The following is a 23,677-nucleotide window of genomic DNA, read 5'->3' on the forward strand; positions in this document are numbered from 1 at the left end:
AGGTCACTTAGGTAAGTTGGCAAGTCCATGCTTCCCACTCAGCTCCTCAGGTCAGCAGATCTACTTCTCTGCCTGTTTTGCATACTGTTTTTAATATGTGCCTAACTTTGGAAAGCCTAGAATGGGTTCCTGGTGCTTTTTTACTTTGAAGAAATCAGTTTCTGCCTCTTTTTGGAAAAGAAAACATAAAGTGCAATTTTTTTTTTTTTTTTTTTTTTTTTTTTTTACTGGAAAGTTACCCAATAGCATGAGTTGAAGAGCACCTAGTTAGTCCTTCCTGGAAACAGAAGATCATTTCAAAACACTATCTGCCAGTCTGTTTCTCAGTGTCTGCTACTTGTAGATATTTCATTTCAGGATAGCAGCAGTTAAATCTGTGGATTTTGTAGTTAGGAACCTGAGTTCAAACTCTCTTCCACTAATTGGCTGTGTCTCTGGACAAGTTTTCTTTTTTTTTTTTCCCCCAACCTTTTTGAACTTTCACTTTCTACACCTACCTCAAAGAATTGTTGTGAGGCTTGAGGTAAAGGGTCTGCCAGATAGGAAGATGCTAGTTATGGATTTACAGGGTTGTTAAGGCTGTAAGAGTCTAAAACCTACAGTGAATCAGAATGCATTTACCCCCACTGACTTTGAAATAAGTGAAAACTAGCCAGAAGGCTCTTTTTCAAATTGCTTATAGGTTATTCAATATAAAATTTTTATAATGGATATCTTATTTATCTAAACTAAAGCTTTCTGTTTATACACACTCCTATTATTCTGGGGTAAGGTAAATGACCACAGTACCTTAATTTCTAGGAGGGTGCCTGTGATGGTTCATTGTAGGTAAGGACGTTTTCTCTTTTTCAGCAGCTGTGTAGGTCCAGAGCCTCTGGGAGAGGGGAGGGGCAGCATGCGCCCAGCAAGGGACTGAACTGGGAAACTCAAGGTTCTTTTTACTGTGGGGTAGGGAGCTGCCTTTCTGTGATCAGTTTCCCTTGGGATGTTGCTGTTCCCCTCCTTGCTATTCATGGCTATATACAACATGGCCAACCCCAGTAGGTTGATCCTATATATGATCAATGCTGGCGCTGACTCTGACTAGCCCCACCCAACCTGCCTATAGGTTTACAGATACATTAATTAGGCAACCTAAAACATTGATGCTGATGTTGGTGTGACATAATGCTATGGCCAGAACTGAAACTTAGAGTTATAATTCCGGTATTAGGGTTCTCCAGAGGGACAGAACTAGTAGGATATATGTATATATGAAAGGGAGGTTATTAGGGAGAATTGGATCCCACAATTATAAGGTGAAGTCGCACAATAGGCCGTCTGCAAGCTGGGATAGAGAGAAGCCAGTAGTGGCTCAACCCGAGTTCAAAAACCTCAAAACTGGGGAAGCTGACAGTGCAGCCTTCAGTCTGTGGCCAAAGGCCTGAGAGCCCCTGGTAAGCTACTGGTGCACGTCCCAGAGTCCAAAGACTGAAGAACCTGGAGTCTGATGTCCAAGAGCAGGAAGAGTGGAAGAAAGCCAGAAGACTCAGCAAACAAGGTAGACAGTGTCTACCACCACAGTGGCCATACCAAAGAGGCCACCGATTCCTTCCTGCTACCTGGATCCCTGAAGTTGCCCTGGTCTCTGCACCTTCTGAGTCTAGTTCTTAAGAGCTTTCAATTCCATGAGCTGTCTCATAGCCCTCCAATAAATTCTCCGTGTCAGCTTCTGTTGCTTGTGGACAGAAAATTCTGACAGACCTACCCTATAAGTGTTACTGTCGGGATAACATGAGAACACACAATCACTAAGTGTTAGCTACGGTTATTTTGCCCAAGGTAGCATGGCTAGTTGATGCTGGTTGATGGGGCTTAAACCCAGCTCCCTCATCTTCCAGGCCTCTGTACTCCCTATTCCACTAAACTACCTCTCAGGTTTCAGTTTATTTTTAATTCTTACTCTGCAAGTACATAGGACCACATTTACCTGGGAAAACAAGAATAAAGGCTGGTCTGCATTTTTTAGAAACTTTCTTGAAAGGGAGATGGGAATGCCTGCACCCCCAAGTCCAGACCAACACAATGGTTAATTGAGATGAATAATAAAGGAAAGACTGTTCTGGGCTTCCCAGAATAGCTTGGTCCTTAAATTGTGGCACAAACAACTTCCAGTCAGAGCCAGCCTCCTGCCAGGAAGAGGGGTAGGAGACTAGAGGCCACACATGCTGCGGCCTTGCCCTGAAGGCTGGGGTGGCAATTTGGAGGCTGTCCAAACACCCTGGCTTCTAGAGCTGGCCTGTCCATTTGAAACCCCAGCTCTGATGCTAATCAGCCACCCTCAGGCAAGTTACTTAACCTTACATGCCTCAGTTTTCTCATCTGGAAAATGAGAACCCTAGGCTCAGGGTTGTTAGAAAAGTTAAATGAGTTAAGACAAGTGCCTGGGACACAGTAGCCTCTCGTGTGTTTATCATTGTGTCCTCAGCAGGTCGAATAAACAGCTTCTCAGGTGTGAGGCTGGCGCAATTATCTGGAGTGGGTTGGGTTTTCTAGGATCGACCCCCTGCTGCATTTTCCTCATTCATCCACCAGGGCTTAATGGGGAATTAAGGAATCCATGTGTAACTGATAATAACTGTAGCTACACTTCAGTGAGCACCTATTAGTTGTCCCTGGCACTGCTTATACATATGTCTATCAAATACATCAATGAGGTAGATATTGTCTTCATTTTATAGATCAGAGAAAATTGGGGTTCAGAGAGCTGATGTGATTTTCCCAGGGTCACAGAGAGTCCCAGATTCAGGCACAACTCTTATATTCCAAGACACAAGCACTACATGTCCAAAGACTGCCCAGAGCCACCAGCAAATTGTGACATATCCCTATAGAGGCTGAGCACCTGGTCAGGGTCTGGTCGCCAATAGTGTGTCCAGATGCAGAACTGGAGTGAGGGAGGGGAAGGGAGGCTCCTTGGGACAGAGAAGGCTTTCTGTGCTCTCTCTGAAGGGAGCAGTCCGAGGACCCAGGGAACCAGGCCCTCCTGGCTGGAGAGGGCTGTGGCAATGGAAAATCAGTGCCAACTGCAGTGAGTCAGCCTAGGTTAAATAGAGTAACCTATGTAAGAGTGCTGGACAGGAACCTATACCCCCATGACACATTTCTTCAGTGTGACCTTCTGGCCCCTCTCCTCCTGACAGCAGAATGATGACTGCCCTGATCGGTGAGGCTGGAGGAAGAATCAGTCCTGTCCTTGGCAAGCTCTTCACTATTATAGTGAAGGCCCTCTCCCTGCTCCCAAGGCCTGTGACTTTCTAACCTGGCCTCACGCTGGGTAAGCTTAAGGTAGAGGTGCAGGATTAGCAAGCCCACCTGGCTACCAGGCCAACAGCTACATGCTCCAACTGACCCTGATGAATGAAGAGGGACTCGTGTCTGTGTCAGTTGGTTCCAAATGAAGCCAGGGAGTGGGGCATTAGGAATCGAAACCCTCAAGCTCCAACAGGATGGTACTTAATGGGGAATTTGAGTGGAGAGGTAGGTGACATAGTGCTTTGGAGCCCAGGGAGGGAAAGGTTCTGTTGAAGTTGAATTCAAGGCTGTTTTGTCTTTCATCACCAACTTGAGTTTCCTGGACATTTGTTTGCAGAAACAACCGTAGGGTTTTGCCTTAACCTTGTGGGTTTATTGTTACCTCATAGGGACTTTGCCTCCTGATGGCAGTTTATCTTAGTGCTCACTGTGGCACTTGAGTTTTTTGCATAGTTGTTAGAGAAACCAAGTTTGTCATCAACTTCTTATTTAACCCACTGGCTATAACTTCATCGATTATAAGTAAGCCATCCGGAGTAAAATCTGTTTAGATTATCTTGGAGTAAGGGGGAAGAATCTGTAATTTTTTCTCCTCAACTAGGTATATAAATAAAAAATGATTTTTTTGCTTCATTTAAAAAATATAACGCAAAATCTCTTTCGCTTCTAAGGGCCTTCAGTATGTAATAACAAGAGCTAATGTCGAACACAAGCCATTGCCAGGTACTTAAACTGTCTCACTTAGTCTTGCCAACCTAAGCAAGTAGATGCCATTACTATTCCCATTATATTGATGAAAAAATGAGGTTGAGAAAGGTTCAGCCACACAACCAAATACACAGTGGATCCAGGGTTTGGTCCCAAGTCTGAGTCCAAAACCCTGGTTCTTACCATTACTGTGGTTCTGTAGGGGTGAAAAATTTTTTCTTCTAATCTCTTAGGTTCAGGGCCTGGGGCCTGAGAATTAAACTGACAAAGACAGACTAATGGAAGACAAAGTTTATTACGCAGGTACGTGGGGTTCTTACAGAAACAAAGTGAAAACCCAAAGAAGTGACTTGAGAGCTTATATACAATTTTAACAGTGGGCGATTGTAGAAAAGTGACAAGACAAAGGAAGAGAGGTTTGAGCTTCTGGGGCAGTAAATTATGGGAAGTTAAATATATGGGGGAAACTAATGGAAGATAAGGGTATTTTTATTTTATTTATTTATTTGAGACAGGGCCCTGCCTTGTCACCCAGGCTGAAGTGCAGTGCTCTGATTGTGGCTCATTGCAGCCTCAATTTCAACCTCCTTGGTTCAAGAAATCCTCCACTTCAGCTCCTGAGTGGCTCCAGGCAAATGCCACCACACCTGGTTAATTTTTAAAATTATTTTGTAGAGACAGAATCTCACTCTGTTGCCCCTGGCTGGTCTCAAACTCTTGGCCTCAAGAGATCCCCCTACCTCAGGCTCCCAAAGTGCTGGGATTACAGGCTGGGTGCTGAGCTATCGCACATGGCCTGGTTTAGCCATAGACTGAGAGGAAATACATTATCTTGAGCGCCTCTGCCTAGTGATCACTGGTATGAATAAACAATGATGGGTGGCTGCCAAAGTCAGAGTGCAAATACTCTGTGTGACAACTAAGTGTGGGAAGCAAAAGCTTCCCAGTTTCAGACATGCCCCTTAGTAGGGATCGCTGCCTACTGTGTTTGGACAAAGTGTCCAAGTGTTCCACACACACTGTTCTGTCTGATCACAACCCTATGAGGCAGCCTGGTTTTCTTATTTTTATTTTATAGAAAACTTACTTAGAAGTCAAGCAACTTGTCCAAGGCTACCCAGCTTGAATATCTGACTCTCTCCACTTTGCTGCTACACACACACACGCAATTTGCACTGTGTGTGCAGATACATATGCATATATGTATTTAACTAGTGAAGCTGATACTGACTCTTTAACTGGCCTCCACCCATCACTATTCATACCAGTGATCATTAGGCAGAGGCTCTCAAGAAAATGTATTAGTTATTTCCCCTCAGTCTATGGCTAATACAGGTTACTCACGTAAATGAGCTGTCATGTCCTTTGGACAAAATATCCAAATCGCTCATAAGCAATGGGTGAGGTATTTGAGGTGGGGCGGACAGGATTTCCTTTTGGTGGTTAGCTGGTTGCCTTTTAGCTCCTGATGATATCTGTGTTTGGAAGAGAATTAAACTTGGAAGAGAATTAAAAGAAAACACAAACCAGATGAGGATCCCCTTTTCTAGAATCTCCCTCAGCACTGCTAAAGTTTGGCAGATACATGGGTTGACTCTAACGGCCATTCCCAATCATATTCTCCTTTGTCTGCCTCCCATAGTAGTGGATGAAAAATCAGACACTCATTTCTCAGACTTCTTTGCTGTGGGCCCGGCCAGTGAGGCAATGAGGTAAGTCTGCTGGTGCAGGGGCCAGGTTTCTAGGAAATACTTTTCTCCCTGATAGGCGAAAGAGAGGAAGCCTGAAGCAAGATTTCTCCCGCAGCTCTGGCTCGCTCCCTGCTCTGGATGAGGGTATGCTGGGATGTGACAACGGGAGCCAGGAGCGTCGCAGAGCCAGAGCGAGGCGGTGGGTGGAGTCGAGGGACCGGAGGCTAGGCGAGGCGAGGCGAGGCCGAGGGCGTGGCTTTCTCACTGCGGGGCTTGGCCTGCCGCCGGTGGGCGGGGCCACGTTCCGGGACGTGGTCGTCCGAGCTTTGGAACCCCGCCTGTTCGGGGCGGGGCTGAGGCGAAAGGGTGGGGCCGCGCTCCGTCGGGGCGGGGCTTGTGGAACCTCGAAACCCCGGCGACTCGGGGCCTGAGCGCGCGTCTCCCGGCGCGGGGTTCCTCCCACGCAGACCCTCATTCAAACGATGCCAAAGGGGCGGCGCGGCAGCCACAGCCCCACCATGAGCCAGCGGTCGGCCCCGCCCCTCTATTTCCCGTCCCTGTACGACCGCGGCATCTCCTCGTCCCCGCTCAGCGACTTCAACATCTGGAAGAAGCTCTTCGTGCCGCTGAAGGCGGGCGGGGCGACAGTGGGCGGGGCGGGGGGGGCCCGGTCCCTGCCCCAGGCGCCCCCCGCCCCGGCGCCCCCGCCCCCGCCACCACCCGGCCTGGGTCCCCCCGGCGAGCGCCCCTGGCCCTCGCCCTGGCCCTCTGGCTTGGCCTCCATCCCCTACGAGCCTCTGCGCTTCTTCTACTCGCCGCCGCCGGGGCCTGAGGTGGCTGTCTCGCCCCTGGCCCCCCGCCCCTCGACCCCCAGGCTCGCCTCTGCCTCCCACCCCGAGGAACTGTGCGAGCTGGAGATCCGGATTAAGGAGCTGGAGCTGCTCACCATCACTGGGGACGGCTTCGACTCCCAGCGCTGTGCGTGACCTCGCCGGGGCCACCGAGCCCAGCCTTAGCCTTGCCCTGGCTCCCTCCTTGGCTCCGTGCCCCGCCCCGAAATGTAGCCCTGGTTTGACTCCAGTCCCCAGTAGTCCCAGATCCAAAATCGATTCCCTAGCACCCAGACTCCCTTATCCTGGACTTCAACCGACTCCTCCAACCACAGATATGAACTTCATGAGCCCTTTAGTACCAAACTCCATCCTGCCTCCATCCTAAACCCTTTGGGTAATCTGGACTCTGAGCCTCCACACCTGGAACTCCATCCATCACCACCGCATCCTGAACTTTAATCCTCCTGCTCAGTCATCCCCCTACCCTGTACTCTGGAGCTCCACCCACCACAGACAGTCCCTAAGCTTTAATATTCGGTCTTAAACCAGGGCTCTCCATGGGGGGAAGGTGAAGTAGGTGACAGTCAGTTGGAGTATCTTAAGGAGGAGGTGGGAGTTGTGCAAGAGACCCAAGGCCATTTCCTGGACAGCTTTGGGACACCACTTCTCAATGCTGGAGGGCAGCCCCCTCGGACTCCGTGGGCTTGGCGCCAGTAGTTCTCTCACCAGATCCTGGGCTGACATCTGGTCTTAGGTCTGAAGTCTTAGGGCTCTGGACCAGGGAAGACCAGGTGTGTTGATGCGGGCAGGATCCCTTAGCCTATGAGCTGAATGACTCCTCCCTGTTGGAGGGTAAAGTTGTTAAATGCATTGTGCTCTAAGAAGGACCTATTGCAAAGTAGAACTTTCAGTAGCGGTAGGTTGTCCTGCAGACTTTGTCTTTCCTATCACTTGTTTTGACTAAGGCTTGTACTTGACCACTGGAGGAGGGCAGATAGTTCTAAAAAGATCATTCCAACTATTGTATATAACGGCTTAAGTTGGCTTCCCCTGCCACACAGAGGAGGGAAGTATGAAATAACCTAAATGCTTAGGTCCATGTGGCCATGGAAATGGTGTTCAGTTCATCGGACACACTGTAATGCACCCTTTCTCATAGCCATGGAAGGAAAACTGTCCCTAGGAAAACTGGGCTTTGCTAAGGCCTGGATTTCTTAACTATGAATACATAGATAATACTATGTATTTGTAATACATAGTATCGTAACGGACTACATAGTTAAGAAATCCAGGGGCCGGGTGTGGTGGCTGGCACCTGTAATCTCAACACTTTGGGGGGCCAATGCGTGCAGATCATTTGAGGTCAGGAGCTGGAGACCACCCTGACCGACATGGTAAAACCCTGTGTCTACTAAAATACAAAAATGAACCAGGCTTGGTGGCACACACCTGTAATCTCATCTACTGGAGAGGATGAGGCAGGAGAATCGCTTGAACCCAGGAGGTGGAGGCTGCAGTGAGCCAAGATTGTGCCACTGCACTCCAGCCTGGGTGAAAGAGCAAGACTTCCTCTCAAAAGAAGAAGAAGAAGAAAAAATCCAGGACTTAGCAACTCTGACTGTAAAAACACATGTAACTGGATGTGTTGCATGTACAGTCAGAAGCAGTTACATGTTTTTACAGTCAGAGTTTTCGGTTTTTTGTTTTTTTTTCTCTCCCATCTTGGATCACAAATGGGGTTTTAAGTTCGAGGAAGCACCGTTGCTTCCCAGGAGTTTGCTTTGGAAGTGTTAGGAAAAGCCCTTACGTCTTTTCTATTACGGCTAAGTTTGTTTTGCTCTCCTGCAGATACATTCCTGAAGGCGCTAAAAGACGAAAAGTTACAAGGACTGAAGACCAGGCAACCTGGAAAGAAGTCAGCCTCTCTCTCCTGAGGAGCTGCCCACCAGAGCTTGGGCAGCCACCTCCTTAGGTGTTAGTGCTTAGATAATGTGTCCCATTTGTTGTCATTTCAAAGATGGTTATTTTCTGTTCTGTATTTACCGCTGTTCTTGTTGCTACCAGCATGTACTTCACATACAGTGCCCGCTTTGCGTGGTAAATCTCATGGTCTGTCCTCTCTATGTGCTGCTGAGTGAGCTCTCTCATGTCGTCTAGAAGCTGCTGCCCAGCCAGCATTCAAGGTCTCCCGAGAGAGCGGGGAGGGAACCCCCAACACTGTCATAGTCATGCAAACCAGAACGACAGATTATCAGGAAGGAATCGGCAGAAACCAAGAGCTATATATATATATTGGTTCTACTGCTGTGTCTCTGCTCACAAAGGTTCTTTGAGGACTAGAATAGTGAGGGTTTGGTGTGTGGGAGTGTGTTTTTTTTCCCAAACATATTTACTCCTTGGAGTGTTTGGTGTTTTGATCTTGTTTTTTTTTTTTTTTTTAATGTTTTTTGGACCGCAAACTCTCTGATAATCTTATCAAAGCCCTGGCCCTTCCTAGAAATTCATATATTCAAGAAATATTTATTGAGTGCTAATTTTGTGGCTAGGCACTTGGGATTGGGGATGGGGGAGAGACAGACAATAAATATTATAAATAAGTAAATCATAATATGGTATCATAGAAGATGACATGCTAAGGGGGAAAAAAAGCAGAGTAAGGATTGCTAGGGCGGGTCAGAGGAAGGCAGGGCAGAATTTCACATGGGATTTCTTGAAGAGGTTGAGGGTCATAGCTATGTGGCACCCTAGGGAATGTTCCAGGCAGAAGGGCCAGTGCAAAGACTGCTCCAAAGATGGGAGTATGGTAGCATTTTTGAGAACCAGCAAACAGTCCAGATGGCTGCAGCAGGAGGAGTGAGGGGAGAGTGGTAGGGATGAATACAGAGGGGGGCCATTTGTGTAGAGCCTTATAGTCATGGTAGGGACTCTGGGCTTTACTCCAAGTGGAACAGAGTCATTAGCCTTCTGGGGAGTGACAGGATCTGACTTGTGTTGCTGTGATATGAATAGACTACAAGGGTGCAAGCAAGGAGGCAGGGAGAACAGTCAGGAGGCTGTAGTAATTAATATTCCAGCTAAAAAGACCATGCCGAACCCGGCGTGGTGGTGCACACCTGTAGTCCCAGCTACTCAGGAGGCTGGGGTGGGAAGGATTGCTTGACCCCCAAGTGTTTAAAGTTACAGTGAGCTATGACCATGTCACTGGCATGCCAGCCTGGGCAACAGAGCAAAACCCTGTCTCTAAAAATTAACCAAGTAAAAGATCATGTGGGTAGCAGTGGGTGTAGTGAGAAGTATCAGGCAATTGAAGCACAGAGTGGTAATCTAAGCTAGGAGAACACAGGTGGAATAGGTTTGGTGAGAAGGAGGAGCACAGGTGGAATGGTTCTGAGGAGACAATCAGCAGTTTTGTTTGGGATATGTGAAGTTTTTGGTGTCTTGTAGACCTCCTGGTGGAGTAGCTGTGTAGCAGGGGCCCATGTAAGCCTGGAGTTCAGGAGAAAGCCTGGGCTGGAGGTATACGTTGGGAAGTTGCTGACAGGTAGGTTTATTTAAAAAATGAAGTCAAATGAAATCACCGAAGGAGTGAGGGTAGGGAGAAAGATAACTATATATTGAGCGTGGAGGCACTCTCACTTAAGAAGATGGGGAGAACAAGAGGAACCTGCAAAGGGGAATGAAAAGGAGCGGAATCAGGTGTCTTGACAGCCAAAGGAGGACGTGGTTGCCTCTGACAGACGGTGCCGACAGACAGGCCAAGTAAGGTGAGCCTGATAATTTGCCCTTGGATTTTGCAACATGTTACTACTGATCTTGCCAGAGCAGTTTTGGTTGAGTGACAGGGTTAAAGCCTGACTGGAGTGGTTTTAAGAGTGAATGAAAGATGATTTGGAGACAATGAGTGTAGCTCTTTAGAGGAATTTAGCTGCAGAAGATCACAGAGAACTAGAGCAGTACCTGGTAGGGCAAGTGGGGATAAGAGAAGGTTTTTATTAAGATGGGAGAAATAACCATGGCCTGGTAGAGAGAAAAAGTGATGATGTAGAAGAGATCTGGGAAATTGCTGGAATGGTGTCCTTGAGTGGTCAAGAGAGGTGGGGTCTTAGTCTGTTTTGTGCTGCTATAACTCCACAGACTGGAGTATCTATAAAGAACAGAAATTTATTCTCACAGTTCTGGAGGCAGGTAAGGTGGAGATTAAGGCACCAACAGTTTGGATCGTGATGTCTCTGCTTCCAAGATGACGCCTTGAAAGCTATGTCTTCCAGAGGGGAGGAACAGTTAGCTCTGTCTTCTCATGGCAGAAGAGCAGGAGAGAAGAGGGAACCCACTCCAGCAAGCACTTTTTTATTTTTTTCTTTTTCTTTTTTTGAGACGGAGTCTCACTCTGTTGCCCAGGCTGGAGTGCAATGGCGCAATCTCGGCTCACTGCAAGTTTGCACTTTTAATAGTGGCATTAACTCATTCATGAGGGCTCTGCCTAGATTCTAAACACCTCTTCTTAGGTCTCTCGTCCCGATACTGTAAGTTCCCGAAACATGCATTTTGGAGGGGACAAAAACATTCAAACCACAGCAGGAGGGATCTAGTTTACAGTAAAGAGATTGGCTTTTGAGGGGAGCAGAGATGGTTCAGTTGTAGTAATTGGAGTTACATCTGTGGCATGGGGGTGCAGATCCTGGTAGATGGTTAAACGGGGAGGTGGGAACCCTAGAAGTTGCGTACACATGCACAAAAGTTTGTCCAGCCACCTCTGTCTTGAGGACACAGAGGCACATGCCTACAAGGCCAGGCTGGAAACCCTGGAACTGCACCCAGGAAACCAGGTGGAAACTGACAAGCCACAGAGCTCGTGCTCCCACTACAGGGGCAGTGGACACCCAGCTCCAGCTGCTTGTTGCCAGGGCAGGAGTGTGGGCACAGGGCCAGGTGAAAGCTGCTGGTTTCTAAATCTCAGCAATGAATTCAAATGTTTCCAAAACACTGTGCAGGCTAAGTAAAATAAAGGTGGAAAGTCCCCCAGACATGGTAACCTCTGCTCTACACACAGAAACCCTCCTACTCCAGGCAGAGATTTCAGGCCCTTTTGGAATCCAGATATTCCAGGTCTCTTCTCCCTAGGAAGAAGCCAGATTTGAGCCCTAGGCTGGTTGCTACCAGAGAAGCTCCTTTGTTCTCCCAGAAAACTTCAGGCTGGCCAGGCCAGAGGGCGGTGAAGGGGGTGGGATGCAGGTGGAGAATCTTAATAAGAATAAATGGGAACAAACCAGGCATCAGGAAAACCAAGTGCAGAGCTCAGCAGGAGACAGAGATGTCTGGCATGGCCTCCTTTCTTTCCCCAGAGTCCCAATAGGTCCTCCCCAGGCCATGTTCCTTAAAAGTGCCCACCTGCTACATGCAAACTGTGTGCTGGGCACTAAGGGAGTCAGTGGAGTTGAATAATTCTCACTGCCAGCTGGTGAAATAGATACTGTTCTTGGCATGTTTTTACAAACGAGGAAGCAGAGGCTCAAAGAGGGAAAATGGCTTACCCACAGGCACATGGCTAGGATGTGGCAGGGCCGGGTTTAGAACTCAGGTCTGTCAAGGCTACTCCAAGCTCTCCTTCCACAGTCAGGCGCAGATACAGGAGAAGCTCGAGGCGAGTCATAAAAAAGAAGCATCTGGCATTTCTTCCAGGAACTCTCAGACCCTTGCAGCCCTCAGGTGTCCTCTTGATGCTCTTGGAATGGTGGGTGGCAGGGCAGACAATTAGGGATGATGACGCAACACTTGCTTGACCCTGACCCCTCAGTGCTCACACACACACCTGTCGGGGGGCACCTGCAGTAGGTATGGTCTCCTGTCCTGAATCCCCTGTGGCAGCTGAGACCCAGTCTTCCTGAGATGGCTGCACCAGGCTGCCACCACTAGACACTAGTCCCACCAACCAACTTTCTCATTTCCTGCAGACCCAAGCCAGAGAAGATATATAGGTTCATATCTCAAGTACTGACTCCCATCTGCACTTGAGCTCTTGTGGAGAACTGGAGGCCTTAAGTGGACTCAATGGAAACCAGTACCATCATGGGGGTATGGGGGCCTATGTGCCATTCCTGTGGTACGAGTCCTTTTAATCCAGGTTTAGCTTCTGGGTCTCCACTTATAGAGAGAAAAATCTGGAAAAGAACAAAGAACAGTTCACAATACAGTAAGGGAAATATAATCAAAATAGTTTCACTTAGGATGAGTAAGTTTTGGAGCTCTACCTGCAGCATGATGAATATAGTTAATAATTGTATATTTTTAAAAAGCAGTGTAATAGGCCAGGCGCGGTGGCTCACGCCTGTAATCCCAGAACTTTAGGAGGCCGAGGCAGGCGGATCACGAGGTCAGGAGATCGAGACCATCCTGGCTAACACGGTGAAACCCCGTCTCTACTAAAAATACAAAAAAATTAGCCAGGTGTGGTGGCGGGCACCTGTGGTCCCAGCTACTCAGGAGGCTGAGGCAGGAGAATGGAGTGAACCCGGGAGGCGGAGCTTGCAGTGAGCCGAGATTGTGCCACTGCACTCCAGCCTGGGTGACAGGGTGAGACTCTGTCTCAAAAAAAAAAAAAAAAAAAAAAAAGCAATAATAGTCATCAACACTTACTGGCAGTTTGTAGGTATCACACATTATATTAGGGTTTTTACATGGACTGTGTCACTCCATCCTTATTATGACCTTTCGAGGTGGGGACTGCTATCCTCATTTTACAGGTGACCAACATGGAGGCACAAAGATGTAAAGTAATGTGAGTCTGGTATTGCAGCTAGTAAATAGGAGAGGTAGAATTCAAACTCGGGGCTGACTCCAGAGCCTGTGTTCTGGTCCGCTGGGCCAACAAAACCTCCTGTGAACATAATGAACGGAGCAGCGTGGGGAGTACAGAGGGAGGTCCGCCAGGTTCCTGCAGTAAATGCATGGCACACCCAAATTGGCTAATTTGAAGAGCGTTTAATAAAGGGATTATGCTATAAACTGAATGTTTCTATCCTTCCAAAATTCATATGTTGAAACCTAATCCCCTGTGCAATAGTATTAGGAGGTGGGAGGTTTGAGAGGTGATTAGGTTATGAGGGGGGAGGGTGGAATGAGATTAGTGCCTTTATAAAAGCGGTCCAGCAAGCTTATTAACCGCTCCTACCTTCTATGAACTAGGAAGCTGGTCCTTACCAGCCACCAAATCTGCTGGCATATTGATCTCAGACTTCTCAGCATCCAAAACTATTAGAAATAAATTCCTATTGTTTAGAAGCCACCTGGTCTATGGTATTTTGTTATATCAGTCTGAATGGACTAAGACACAGTGTTTACAAAGATGTGGGCAGTGAATGCGGATTATTACCTGCAGAGCTGTTGCTAACCCTAGGCAGGTAGGTGTGAGAGGAGGGAGTGGTTGCCAGAACCTGAGAACAGAGAGGGCTGTGTGGAAAGGGTCCTTCGGAGGTATGACCCTTGTCTGGGGCCACAGGTAGCCCACAGTGACCCTGCAGAGGGGGAGCCCCTGCAGGGAGGGAGCCCCTGCAAGAGACAGATGGGGAGGACAGTGAGGTCAGGGTCTTTCAATAATGTAAATACTTGTAGGGGATGGTTTTGGTGCTGGCTAGGTTGCTTCCCCCAACTTGGCAAGAGAGAATGGGGTTGATAGTTGGTAGTATTACAGCCGAGGTCCCAGAAATGCCCACACTCAGCCCTGCCACCTCCCCACTCACCCCATGGCTTGGCCTAACCTTAGGCACAGGTCCTGTTACCACCGGTTGGTGGGATGTAATTGTCATGTAATTGACAGCCCCTCAGAACAAAATGAAACAAAGAAGCTGTTCCTCAAAGAAAAGGGCACTTGGCAGAGGAAAGCAATAGAGAGCTTGATTGAGAGAACACCACATGCAAGGAATAATAGATAAATGCAGTGGTGTGCCAGAGCCAGTTTTATGGGCTCACGAGAACTAATTGCCAAATTTTCAGGAATGTTATGAGCTGGTTAATAAATACAGTGATTATTAAAAATTAAACCATATCAACTTTTAATTAAATCATTTAAAATGAAGGTAACAAATATTCATAATTCATCACTTCCTAATTATTTTGCTACAGTTTTCTATCATCTGTACTCCTAAGCTCATTCATGCCTATTGTGTCTGTGTGGTCGAAATACTACATAATGGTGTGTGAATGTGCATATCTTCTGAATGATGTCATGTGGGTTTGTTGAAATTGGCCACGGTAAGTGTATTTACAACAAGGAAATTGGCAAATGTACAAATCAGGGTTGGCTCCCTCGGACCTCCACTGAGAAGAGTTGGTTAAGAAGGGTTTACTAGACACCAACAGCTAACTGAAAAATGAAAGCACCGCTTTATTTATAGCTGAGCTAGAAGGAAAGCTGTTTTGGAGCATTCAAAGCTGGGATGATGGTTTAAATGAAGCTCACTGCTTCTTCTGGCTTGATTTGCCCACTCAGTGCCAGACAGGAAAGAGATAGACAAGAGAAGAGCCTCATTCACCCGTCCATGGAGGCAGGCTCGTCCTGGGTCTGACTATTGCATGACTCCTGGGCTCAAGCAATTCTCCTGCCTTGGCCTCCCAAAGCACTGGGATTATAGGTGTGAGCCACTGCACCTGGCTCCCATTTACTGACCTTTAAGATGTAGTAAGGCCTCCAGACCTTACTACATACTTTAGACCTTCAGGGAAGAAGGAAAGCCCAATGTGCTGACTTTATATTTTTTTCTTTTTAATGCTTTTTAGAGACAGAGTCTCATTCTGTCACCCAGGCTGGAGTGCAGTGGTGTGATCTTAGCTCACTGCAGTCTCAAACTCCTGGGCTCAAGTGATCCTCCCACCTCAGCTTCCCAAGTAGCCAGGACTTACAGGTGTATGCCACCACATTTGGCTAATCTTTAAATTCTTTTGTAGAGGCAGGGGTCTCATTTTGTTGCCAGGCTGGTTTTATACTCCTGGGCTAAAGCAATCCTCCTGCCTTGGCCTCCCAAAGCACTGGGATTACAGGTGTGAGCCACTGCACCTGGCCCGCATTTACTGATCTTTGAGATGTAGTAAACCTATCCACTGGGAAAGTGGGGTCAAAGGAATTGTCCTGGACTCTGGCCAATCAGATCAATTAGCAGTCTTTACTTTCAATAAACTAGGGTAGAGGGAAAGCTGAGGTAGAAGCCTGTAGATGGAGGCTGAAGGTCTTCTCCTGCAGTGGTAACTCTTTGGGCAAGATGAAACACGAAACCTGATACAACCGGTAACCAGCTCTTTATATCATGATCCCTTCGTCATACGCTTATTAGTCCTGAGAGAAATATAGGCTTCAAGTGTGATGGGAAGACCTCCTACTACCTTATCCAAGTCACCTGTGCCCACCCTCTGCCAAAGCGGTCAGGCAGGGTTCAGTGGAAGTCAGTTGGGAACAGAAGGAAGAGACATTTAATTACTGCTTTACAGCTTTTGGTCTCACTGGAGGTAAATACCTTGTTGGTGCCTCAGGGAATATTGGCCTTTTGCTTTCAACTGTGCCCTGATTCTGACATTAACCAGATCTGTGACTTTGGGAAAGTTGCCCAGCCTCTCTCAGCCTCTTTCCACATCAGGCAAATGGAGATGCCGCTTTCACAGGATGGGGGCTGAGAGTGGGGAAAACAACAACAACAAAATGACAGATGTGAAACTGCCCCAAACTGGGAGTCATTTTAATATTATTTTCCCGTTTGTGTAGTATACAGCCCTCCTTGTTGAGCCACTAGTGTTGGAAGTGGTGGTGGGAGGGAGGCCGGGTCCACAGGGAGGGAGAAGCATTCAATGTGCAGGCCCTGGAGCTCAGCCCCATAAGCAGTGACAAAGGGCATGAATGTAGCTGGGAAGCAGTTTGGGGAAGAGGGTGACTGTTTTCTAGAAAGGGCCAACCACATTCCTCCCAGGCAGAATCACATGGCCCACACCCAACAGACAACGCCAAGGGCATGGCCTCTCTGTAGGCAGTGCCCAAAAGGAAGGGCGGATGGTCACCGCCCAAACCTGTCATTCTATCCACACGAGCATGAGCACATCCGAGAAGGTTTTTGTGCAGCAGCTGCCAGGAAAGTGACTAATTAGTGATAACCTGCATTTATCAGGCTACCCACCTAGCAGAAATTTTATGATTCATGAGGACATTCTGTTTCTGAGTAAAGATTCTTATCATAATTTCCTTAAACCGTTGACATAGTGGTTAATGTATGCCCTACTGACATGGAAAAGGATGCTGTTTTCCTTCTGAATCACGAAGTTTTGCTGATTTGTTTCTGAATCATGAAACTTTGCTGTCTTGCCCATAGACATTTTAGCCTGTAGGTTGTCATCTGTAGCCAGTGACTGTGATCTCTGTATTATACCTTCCAATAACAAAAGGACAACTCTTTGTATGAAGAGTCCTCCTCCCTTCTTCTAAACCTCCCCATAAAAGCTTTCTAACTTGTAACAGACTCTAGGACACTCCCAGCTTTGTTGGTGCGTCTTCCTGGGTCGATCCTCACATTTGGCTTCCAATAAACATTTATCAAGTTATTTCTGGTGTAACAGCTGTAATTTCAGTCGACAATAGGAATCCAGAAAATCTGTGATGCAAAGCTGAAATATCACCTATTCCAGGTGCTCTTTGGTTTTGGGGGGAAACAGAAGGCCACTCAAACTGACTTATTTGAGTAAAGACAGTGACTGGCAATGGGCTTCTTGGATTACAAGCAACAGAAGCCTAAACTAAGGGAAATTTTAAAAGGCATCATCCCAACAAGGAAAGCAAAGGAATGAGGTGCTGCCACTGGACAACTCAGCTCCAGCTACCAGTTCTTAGAGAGAAAATGTGATTGGCCCAGCTTGGGCTACATTTCCATCTCTGTCCATGTTGGGGAGGAGGTGGCCAGGGTCCTGTGGTTGCATCCCCACCAGAACCACTTGGAACTGTGGAGCAGCTGCTTCCCAAAAGAAGGGCTCTGGCTGCCAAAGATACATGGCCCCATCATGGGCCTCGTGCGATTGGTACCAAGGCCTGGAAGCCACCAGGAGCCCAGGCAGCTCCCCTCCCATATCTTTTTCACTGCATCCTCCTGCTTTTTGCAGTCTGCTTCCTTCCAACTTAGCTCCCAGGGAACTCACAAGAGTGGCATCAGGCTCCAAGTACACATGATCGTGAGCAGGCTGCTCTCCATCTCTCATATTTTCTTTCCAAGAAATGGTAGTTGGAGCTGAGTTGTCCAGTGGCACACCTCATTCCCTTCCTTCTAAATGTTCGGACAACACCTTTCTTAGTTTACCTTAGTTTAGTTTCTATTGCTCATAATCAAAGATGCCCATTGCCAGTCACACTGTTTACTTAAGTAAGCCAGGAGGAATGGCAGGATGTGGCTAAATATGCCCAGTTTATTCTCCAAATTATGAATCACAAGTCCCCATCAATTGCTGGGCATTGGGCAGGTAAAGAGGCAGAAAGAGGCCAGGAGTGCCATAGTGCTCTTGGAAGGAAGCAGAAGGGAAGTGCTCCTCTCCCAACAGCATGGATGTCACTTCCTCCAGGAAGCCTTCCCTGATTCCAAGCCCCAGTCTGGGTTATGTGTCCCTTCTCTGAGCTCCCTTTGTACTCTGGGCATCCCCTTTCCTGGGACTTACTACCTGGATTATGATAGCCCATCAGTATGTCTCCCTAGCTCGACTGTGATCTTCTTGACAGCAGGGCCTGTGTTGTCATCATTGTCATCCTGAGCACAGGGTTTTGCACAAAGTGGACACTCCATGTGCTTAAGGAGCACATTGCTGCCTGTGGATGGAGGGGGAAATGCAGTCCCAGTCTTATGGTTTGGCTTACCATTGACGTGGAAACGTCAATTGCATAAAATGATAAGAAAGGATGATCTAGATGCAATATCCTGGGACTCATCTGGGCCAAGTGCCTCTATGACAGGCTGGGGGGTGGGGTCAAGATGTACCTTGAGTTCTTTACCAAGATTCATTTACTCATTTATTCATCCAATTGTTCTTTCAATAAAGTAGATTTTTAACTCTCTAAGCCCTTTTTCTCATCTGGAAAAGGTGCACCATAATTCCCCCAGCCTGGGGTTGTTGCCAGTTACCTGAGATGTGTATGTAAACCGCTCAGCTCATGATGTGACAGACAGCTAATGCTCACCATCGTCTTTGCCTCTTTGGGTTCACTGGGCAATTAGCAAGGTTTCTGGTCATTAACACAAAATCCCCACATTTCTCTTATAGTGGGATCCACCAGGTGGCAGCATGGATTTAGACATGGGATGAAATGGTCTCCCCTTTCTAGTCCTCTCACATCCAGGGTTGACATTTATTAGCCTGTTCATTATAACCTAGGGGAAAATCCAATTTAGAAACCTTTTGGGAGGAGGAGACACTGCAGCCATTGAAGGTTTTCATTGCAAAAACAAACAGGCACAGCACCTGGCCTTTCCCAGAGGCCTGCGGGTGGCTGTCTGCCGAGAGCCACATCTTACTCACCCAGGGAAAATCTGCTCTTTGTAGAACTGGTTTCAAGATGAAAAGTTCAGTTCACATGAACAAGAGAAGCTGGACTAAACTAATTTACCCTTATTATGTGTATTGTTCTGCTCGGGCTGCTAAACAGAATGCCACAGACTGGGAGGCTTCAAAAACATTCATTTCTTACTGTTCTGGAAGCTGGGAAGTCTAAGATTAACCTGCTGACTGATTTGGTTCCTGGTGAGGACTCTTGCGGGCTTGGAGATGGCTACCTTCTTCATGAGTCCTCATATGGCAAAGAGAGAGCTCTGGTGTCTCTTCCTCTTCTTATAAGGGCACTAATACCATGATGAAGGGTGAGCTCCCACCCTCATGACCTCATTTAAACATAATTCTCTCTCTGAGGTTTCTGTCTCCAAATCCCATCACTTTGGGAGTTAGGGCTTCAATATATGAATTTAGCAGGGGACACAATTCAGTCCATAGAATTATCTACAATGTATTTCTAGTTTTTGTGTATCCTTGTTTCTTATCTACCTAGTTCCTATTATTCAGACATATTATCTATTTATATAGACTACTGTTTATCTTTTTATTGTCTGTCATTATTACTAGCCATTAATGTTTGGATGATCTTAATCAGCACTGTCCAATAGAACTTTCTGAAATGGCAGAAATGTTCTCTATCAGTGCCATTTACTATGCTGACCATCAGACACATGTAGCTATTGAGTCTTAATATGTGGCTAGTGCAACTGGGAAAATGAATTTTAAACTTTATTGCACTTTAGTTATTTAAATTTAGGTTCAAATAGGCACACGGCTATTAGTAACTACCATACTGGACAGCTCAGATCTGAATAGAAGAATATATCTACAGTTTCCCCTCTTAATTGATTAGATTGTGTTGAGTCTGGGAAGAGGGAACATTTGGGGTTTCATGCAGCATCTTGGTTTCCAGAGTGAACTGTTGTGGGGGCAGGCAAAATGGCACATCTTTATAAATGAAGAAATAGGCTCAGAGAAGTGAAGTCACTGCTGAAGGTGACACAGTGGTCTGTGGCTGAGCCTGTTCCCTCCCTGCAAGGCTCCAGGCGGCAGCTCCTTCCTCTGTGCAGTCCTCCAGGAATCCAGGTCCCTCATTCTCTCTCTTGGAGGTGACTTAGGAAGAGTCACTGGACAATCAGAATAGGCCCACTTGTCCAATGTGTGACGTGTGAGTGTGTGTGTGTTTGGGTATATGCATGCGTGTATATGAGCAGGCTCTTTGCAGAGGTCATTGGACCTGCTACACAGGAACAAGATTGATGTGCAAATCTGAATTGTCCACTGCACCCTCCCCCATCTAGCCCATAGTAGTTTAGTTTAGGTGCATTTCAGGGACTGATGTCATTTTATAGTCTGTTTAATGCAACCATTCTAATGGGCCAGTTACAGCGCTGGAAAAGGTGTGGTGGTGTCTGAGCATAGAAGAGTCCAGTACGGGTGTTAGAGACACCCTTGGAGCTTCTCCCAAGCCCTGCCAGCTAGCAACTGTCAGCTACTGAGGAATCACCAAGTGCCAAGCCCTGGGCTCGGTACCCTACATACAGCATCTCCTCAATATCTACATCCCAACCCATGAGGAAAATGGCCCCAGCCCCCATTTTATAGAGGCGTCGAGAGGCATCTAGCTAGGATGTGGCTGAGCCACTCCAAAGCCTGAGGTCTTAAACCCTTGGCTCTTTTCTTCAGTGACTGGCTTCAAACTATTATATTTTCCCTGTTGTCCTTTAGCCCACCGCAGCCAGCTGATATGGAGAATGTCTGTGTGGGCAAATGTCATAATTGCCAAGGGTATGGACTCCAGAGTGGGGATGGGCAAGTTCTCTCCTGATTTCATCACAGGCAAATGTGATGAAATCACTTTAACAACACTGTCCCTGAGCTGGTACAGGAGGAGACTTAGGGATTTTCCCCAAATAGAATCTTATTTTCCATGAGCTTACCATATGATTCTAGGAGTGAGTTCCATGTCATTTTTTTTTTTTTTTTGATATAGTCTTGTTCCATGACCCAGACTAGAGTGCAGTGATGCTATCATAGCTCACTGTAGCCTCAAACTCCTGGGCTCAAGTGATCCTCCCTTCTGAGTAGCCAGGACTACAGGCACACACCACCATGCCTGGCTGTTTTAATTTTTTTCTTGTAGAGACAGGATCTCACTATGCTGCCCAGGTTGGTCTTGAACTACTGGCCTCAAGTGATCCTCCTGCCTTGGCCTCCCAAAGTGTTGGGATTACAGGTGTGAGCCACCGTGCCCAGCCAGAGTACCATGCCACTCTTACAGAGCTGACTGTTCTTGCTGCCAGATCTTTAAATGCACCAAGTCCAGATCTTTTACAGGGTCGCTGGGACCAGGGTATTATAACCGGGGTGAGCTGGTTGCTCAGAATGATTCCCAGGCCTGATGAGGCTGTAACCAAAAGAGCATGAGGAAGCTGCAGGACAGCTCCAGCTGGTTCCGACTTGTCTCATCATGACCAGGTGATAAAGGGCTCTTCCTTTCACAGCACCATTCATCCCTCCTTAGGTGTCCTGAGCTCACTGTCTGTGCTGGAGGCTGTTGAAAAGGGAGGTTGGCCGGGCGCGGTGGCTCACACCTGTAATCCCAGCACTTTGGCAGGCCGAGGCAGGTGGATCACAAGGTCAGGAGATCGAGACCATCCTGGCTAACATGGTGAAACCCCGTCTCTACTAAAAAAATACAAAAAATTAGCCGGGCGTGGTGGCGGGTGCCTGTAGTCCCAGCTACTCGGGAGGCTGAGGCAGGAGAATGGTGTGAACCCAGGAGGCGGGGCTTACAGTGAGCCGAGATTGCGCCACTGCACTCCAGCCTGGGGGACAGAGCAAGGCTCTGTCTCAAAAAAAAAAAAAAAAAAAAAAAAAAAAAGGGGAGGTTGTCCACAGCAGGTGAGTCGGATGAGGCTGAGTACAGGAGTCACTCCTTCTGGGTGACCAATGGGTGATGCATCGGCTCTGGTGAGAAAGTGAGTTCTCCCTGCTACAAGTATTCAAACAGAGGCTCCATAAATAACAATAATTCATCATACTTGTTGAGTGCCATGCAGCTGTGAATGGCGTGCTCTCTCCTTCCCCTTCCACTGTCACTTCACTGACTGCACATTTCACAGATAAGGCTCAGAGAGGGGACATGCATTGCCTAAAGTAACACAGCTAGAATGTGGTAAAGGCAAGGTTCCAACCTAGGCCTGGATGATGCCAAATCCTGAGATTGGGATCCCTTTAAAGTGTAATAACAGTGGTCATGACAGATTCAGAGCTACAGTAAAACCTTATCAGGCCCCAAACTGAAAAGATTGTAGTGCCCTGTTATCCTATATGTAATTAAAAATGAAAAGAATCCTAAACTATAAAGCATTACAAAAGCACAATAAACTTGTAACCCCCCAGCCCCCATCCCAGGGTAACTATAGTGCCTTTTTCTTTTTCTCTATAAATTGTATTCAAAAGCTCTCTCTCTTTCCCTGATCTTCTCCTCTCTCTGCTCTACTTCCTCTCATTTTGACTATCAGATTTTCTGAAGCTCTAGTTCTGCTTAATCTCTGCCTAGGGGAGTAACATTATGTACAGAGGTCATGAGGTTTATCCTGTGATGACTGGAGTGTGAAGGACAGAGTCTTCACTAAATTCCCTTTCAACTCACAGTCTGGGATTCTATCACTTCAAAAACAGCAAGATACATCACTTCGTCACGTGGCGATGTCTAATATTCTGAGAATATTGTAAACACTTGGTAAAATCTTTTCCTTATGAGGAATGGAGAAAGAAGTATTAAGGGAAAAGACAAACTATGAACACAAATATCTGCTTACACCTTGGAAGGCGAATTACCAGTGAGACAATGTGCTTTATTTTATATGCAAATGTGGCAAGAAAAACCCAACACAATGTCAGTGAAGCTACACAGACTAAGGCAGCAAAGAATGGTATCACTGCAAAGCTCTGCTTGGTTTGCCTATTTAGATTTGCTCCATAGAGCACTGTATTTGAGAGGATGGATAAAAACCAAAACCCATACATTAATAATCTTGTACATTCTGAATGGTACTTTATTGATACAAGCAATTCAAAATGAGAGTGTTCAGTGTACTGTGATTTCATTCATAAACTACATGGTTCCTGAATTTTCATTTGGATTGCACGTATAGTTTGCAAATTGGTTATTTCTTCCTTACACTTGGGCTCCTGATTTCATTTGGTGGTGACAGCTCTGAAATTTGGGTTTGTGATGCTTGTTGCTTCTTCGCATTGGCAGTTTTCTGTCTTCCCCCTGGGGATACTGTGGACATCTTAATAATTGGTTAAAGATAATTGGGAAGGAAAACTGTGTCGCATAATTGGAAGATGCACCAGTAGAGCCTGTCCTTTTCTAGACTTAAACCCTTCCAGAAGGAAGTGGGTGTCAGTTTTCATTTGGCTTTTATGAGGAAGAAATGGCACCGAATGAATGGTGAGCCCTTAATAGGTTGGGCTTTGTGTCTCAAGGATCGATCTTTCTTGACGGTGAGCTTTGTGAGGGGCAGGGGCTGTGTCCCATTCACTGAGTCCCTGTCTCCTGGCACAGTGTCGGAAACACAG

The 23,677-nt window shown here is 46.9% G+C and overlaps 1 protein-coding gene across 3 annotated transcripts; it reads left to right on the forward strand.

The window, feature by feature from the left end:
- The first annotated feature begins 177 nt into the window (after positions 1–177).
- On the forward strand, positions 178–8,631 carry C14H11orf91 (chromosome 14 C11orf91 homolog). Of its 3 annotated transcripts, none has more exons than XM_077963106.1 (5): positions 178–4,017; positions 4,236–4,305; positions 5,645–5,714; positions 5,809–6,671; positions 8,375–8,631. In XM_077963106.1, exons 4-5 carry the CDS (start codon positions 6,176–6,178, stop codon positions 8,458–8,460), a joined length of 582 nt encoding a protein of 193 aa, XP_077819232.1. In that variant the 5' UTR covers positions 178–4,017; positions 4,236–4,305; positions 5,645–5,714; positions 5,809–6,175; the 3' UTR covers positions 8,461–8,631. The 3 variants fall into 3 exon arrangements, with proteins under 3 accessions (XP_077819232.1, XP_077819233.1, XP_028689361.1); XM_077963107.1 differs by having other exon boundaries at positions 5,648–5,714; XM_028833528.2 differs by lacking the exons at positions 178–4,017; positions 4,236–4,305; positions 5,645–5,714 and having other exon boundaries at positions 5,796–6,671.
- The last annotated feature ends 15,046 nt before the right edge of the window (positions 8,632–23,677 follow it).

The sequence above is a fragment of the Macaca mulatta genome, chromosome 14, assembly GCF_049350105.2.
Source record: "Macaca mulatta isolate MMU2019108-1 chromosome 14, T2T-MMU8v2.0, whole genome shotgun sequence".
Taxonomy (NCBI): domain Eukaryota; kingdom Metazoa; phylum Chordata; class Mammalia; order Primates; family Cercopithecidae; genus Macaca; species Macaca mulatta.

What these genes read in the sequence shown, in the direction of transcription:
- C14H11orf91 (XM_077963106.1), top strand. Translation starts at nt 6,176, where the DNA reads ATGCCAAAGGGGCGGCGCGGCAGCCACAGCCCCACCATGAGCCAGCGG. An exon ending in CGGCTTCGACTCCCAGCGCT is followed by an intron (nt 6,672 to 8,374) that starts GTGCGTGACCTC and finishes GCTCTCCTGCAG; the next exon opens with ATACATTCCTGAAGGCGCTA.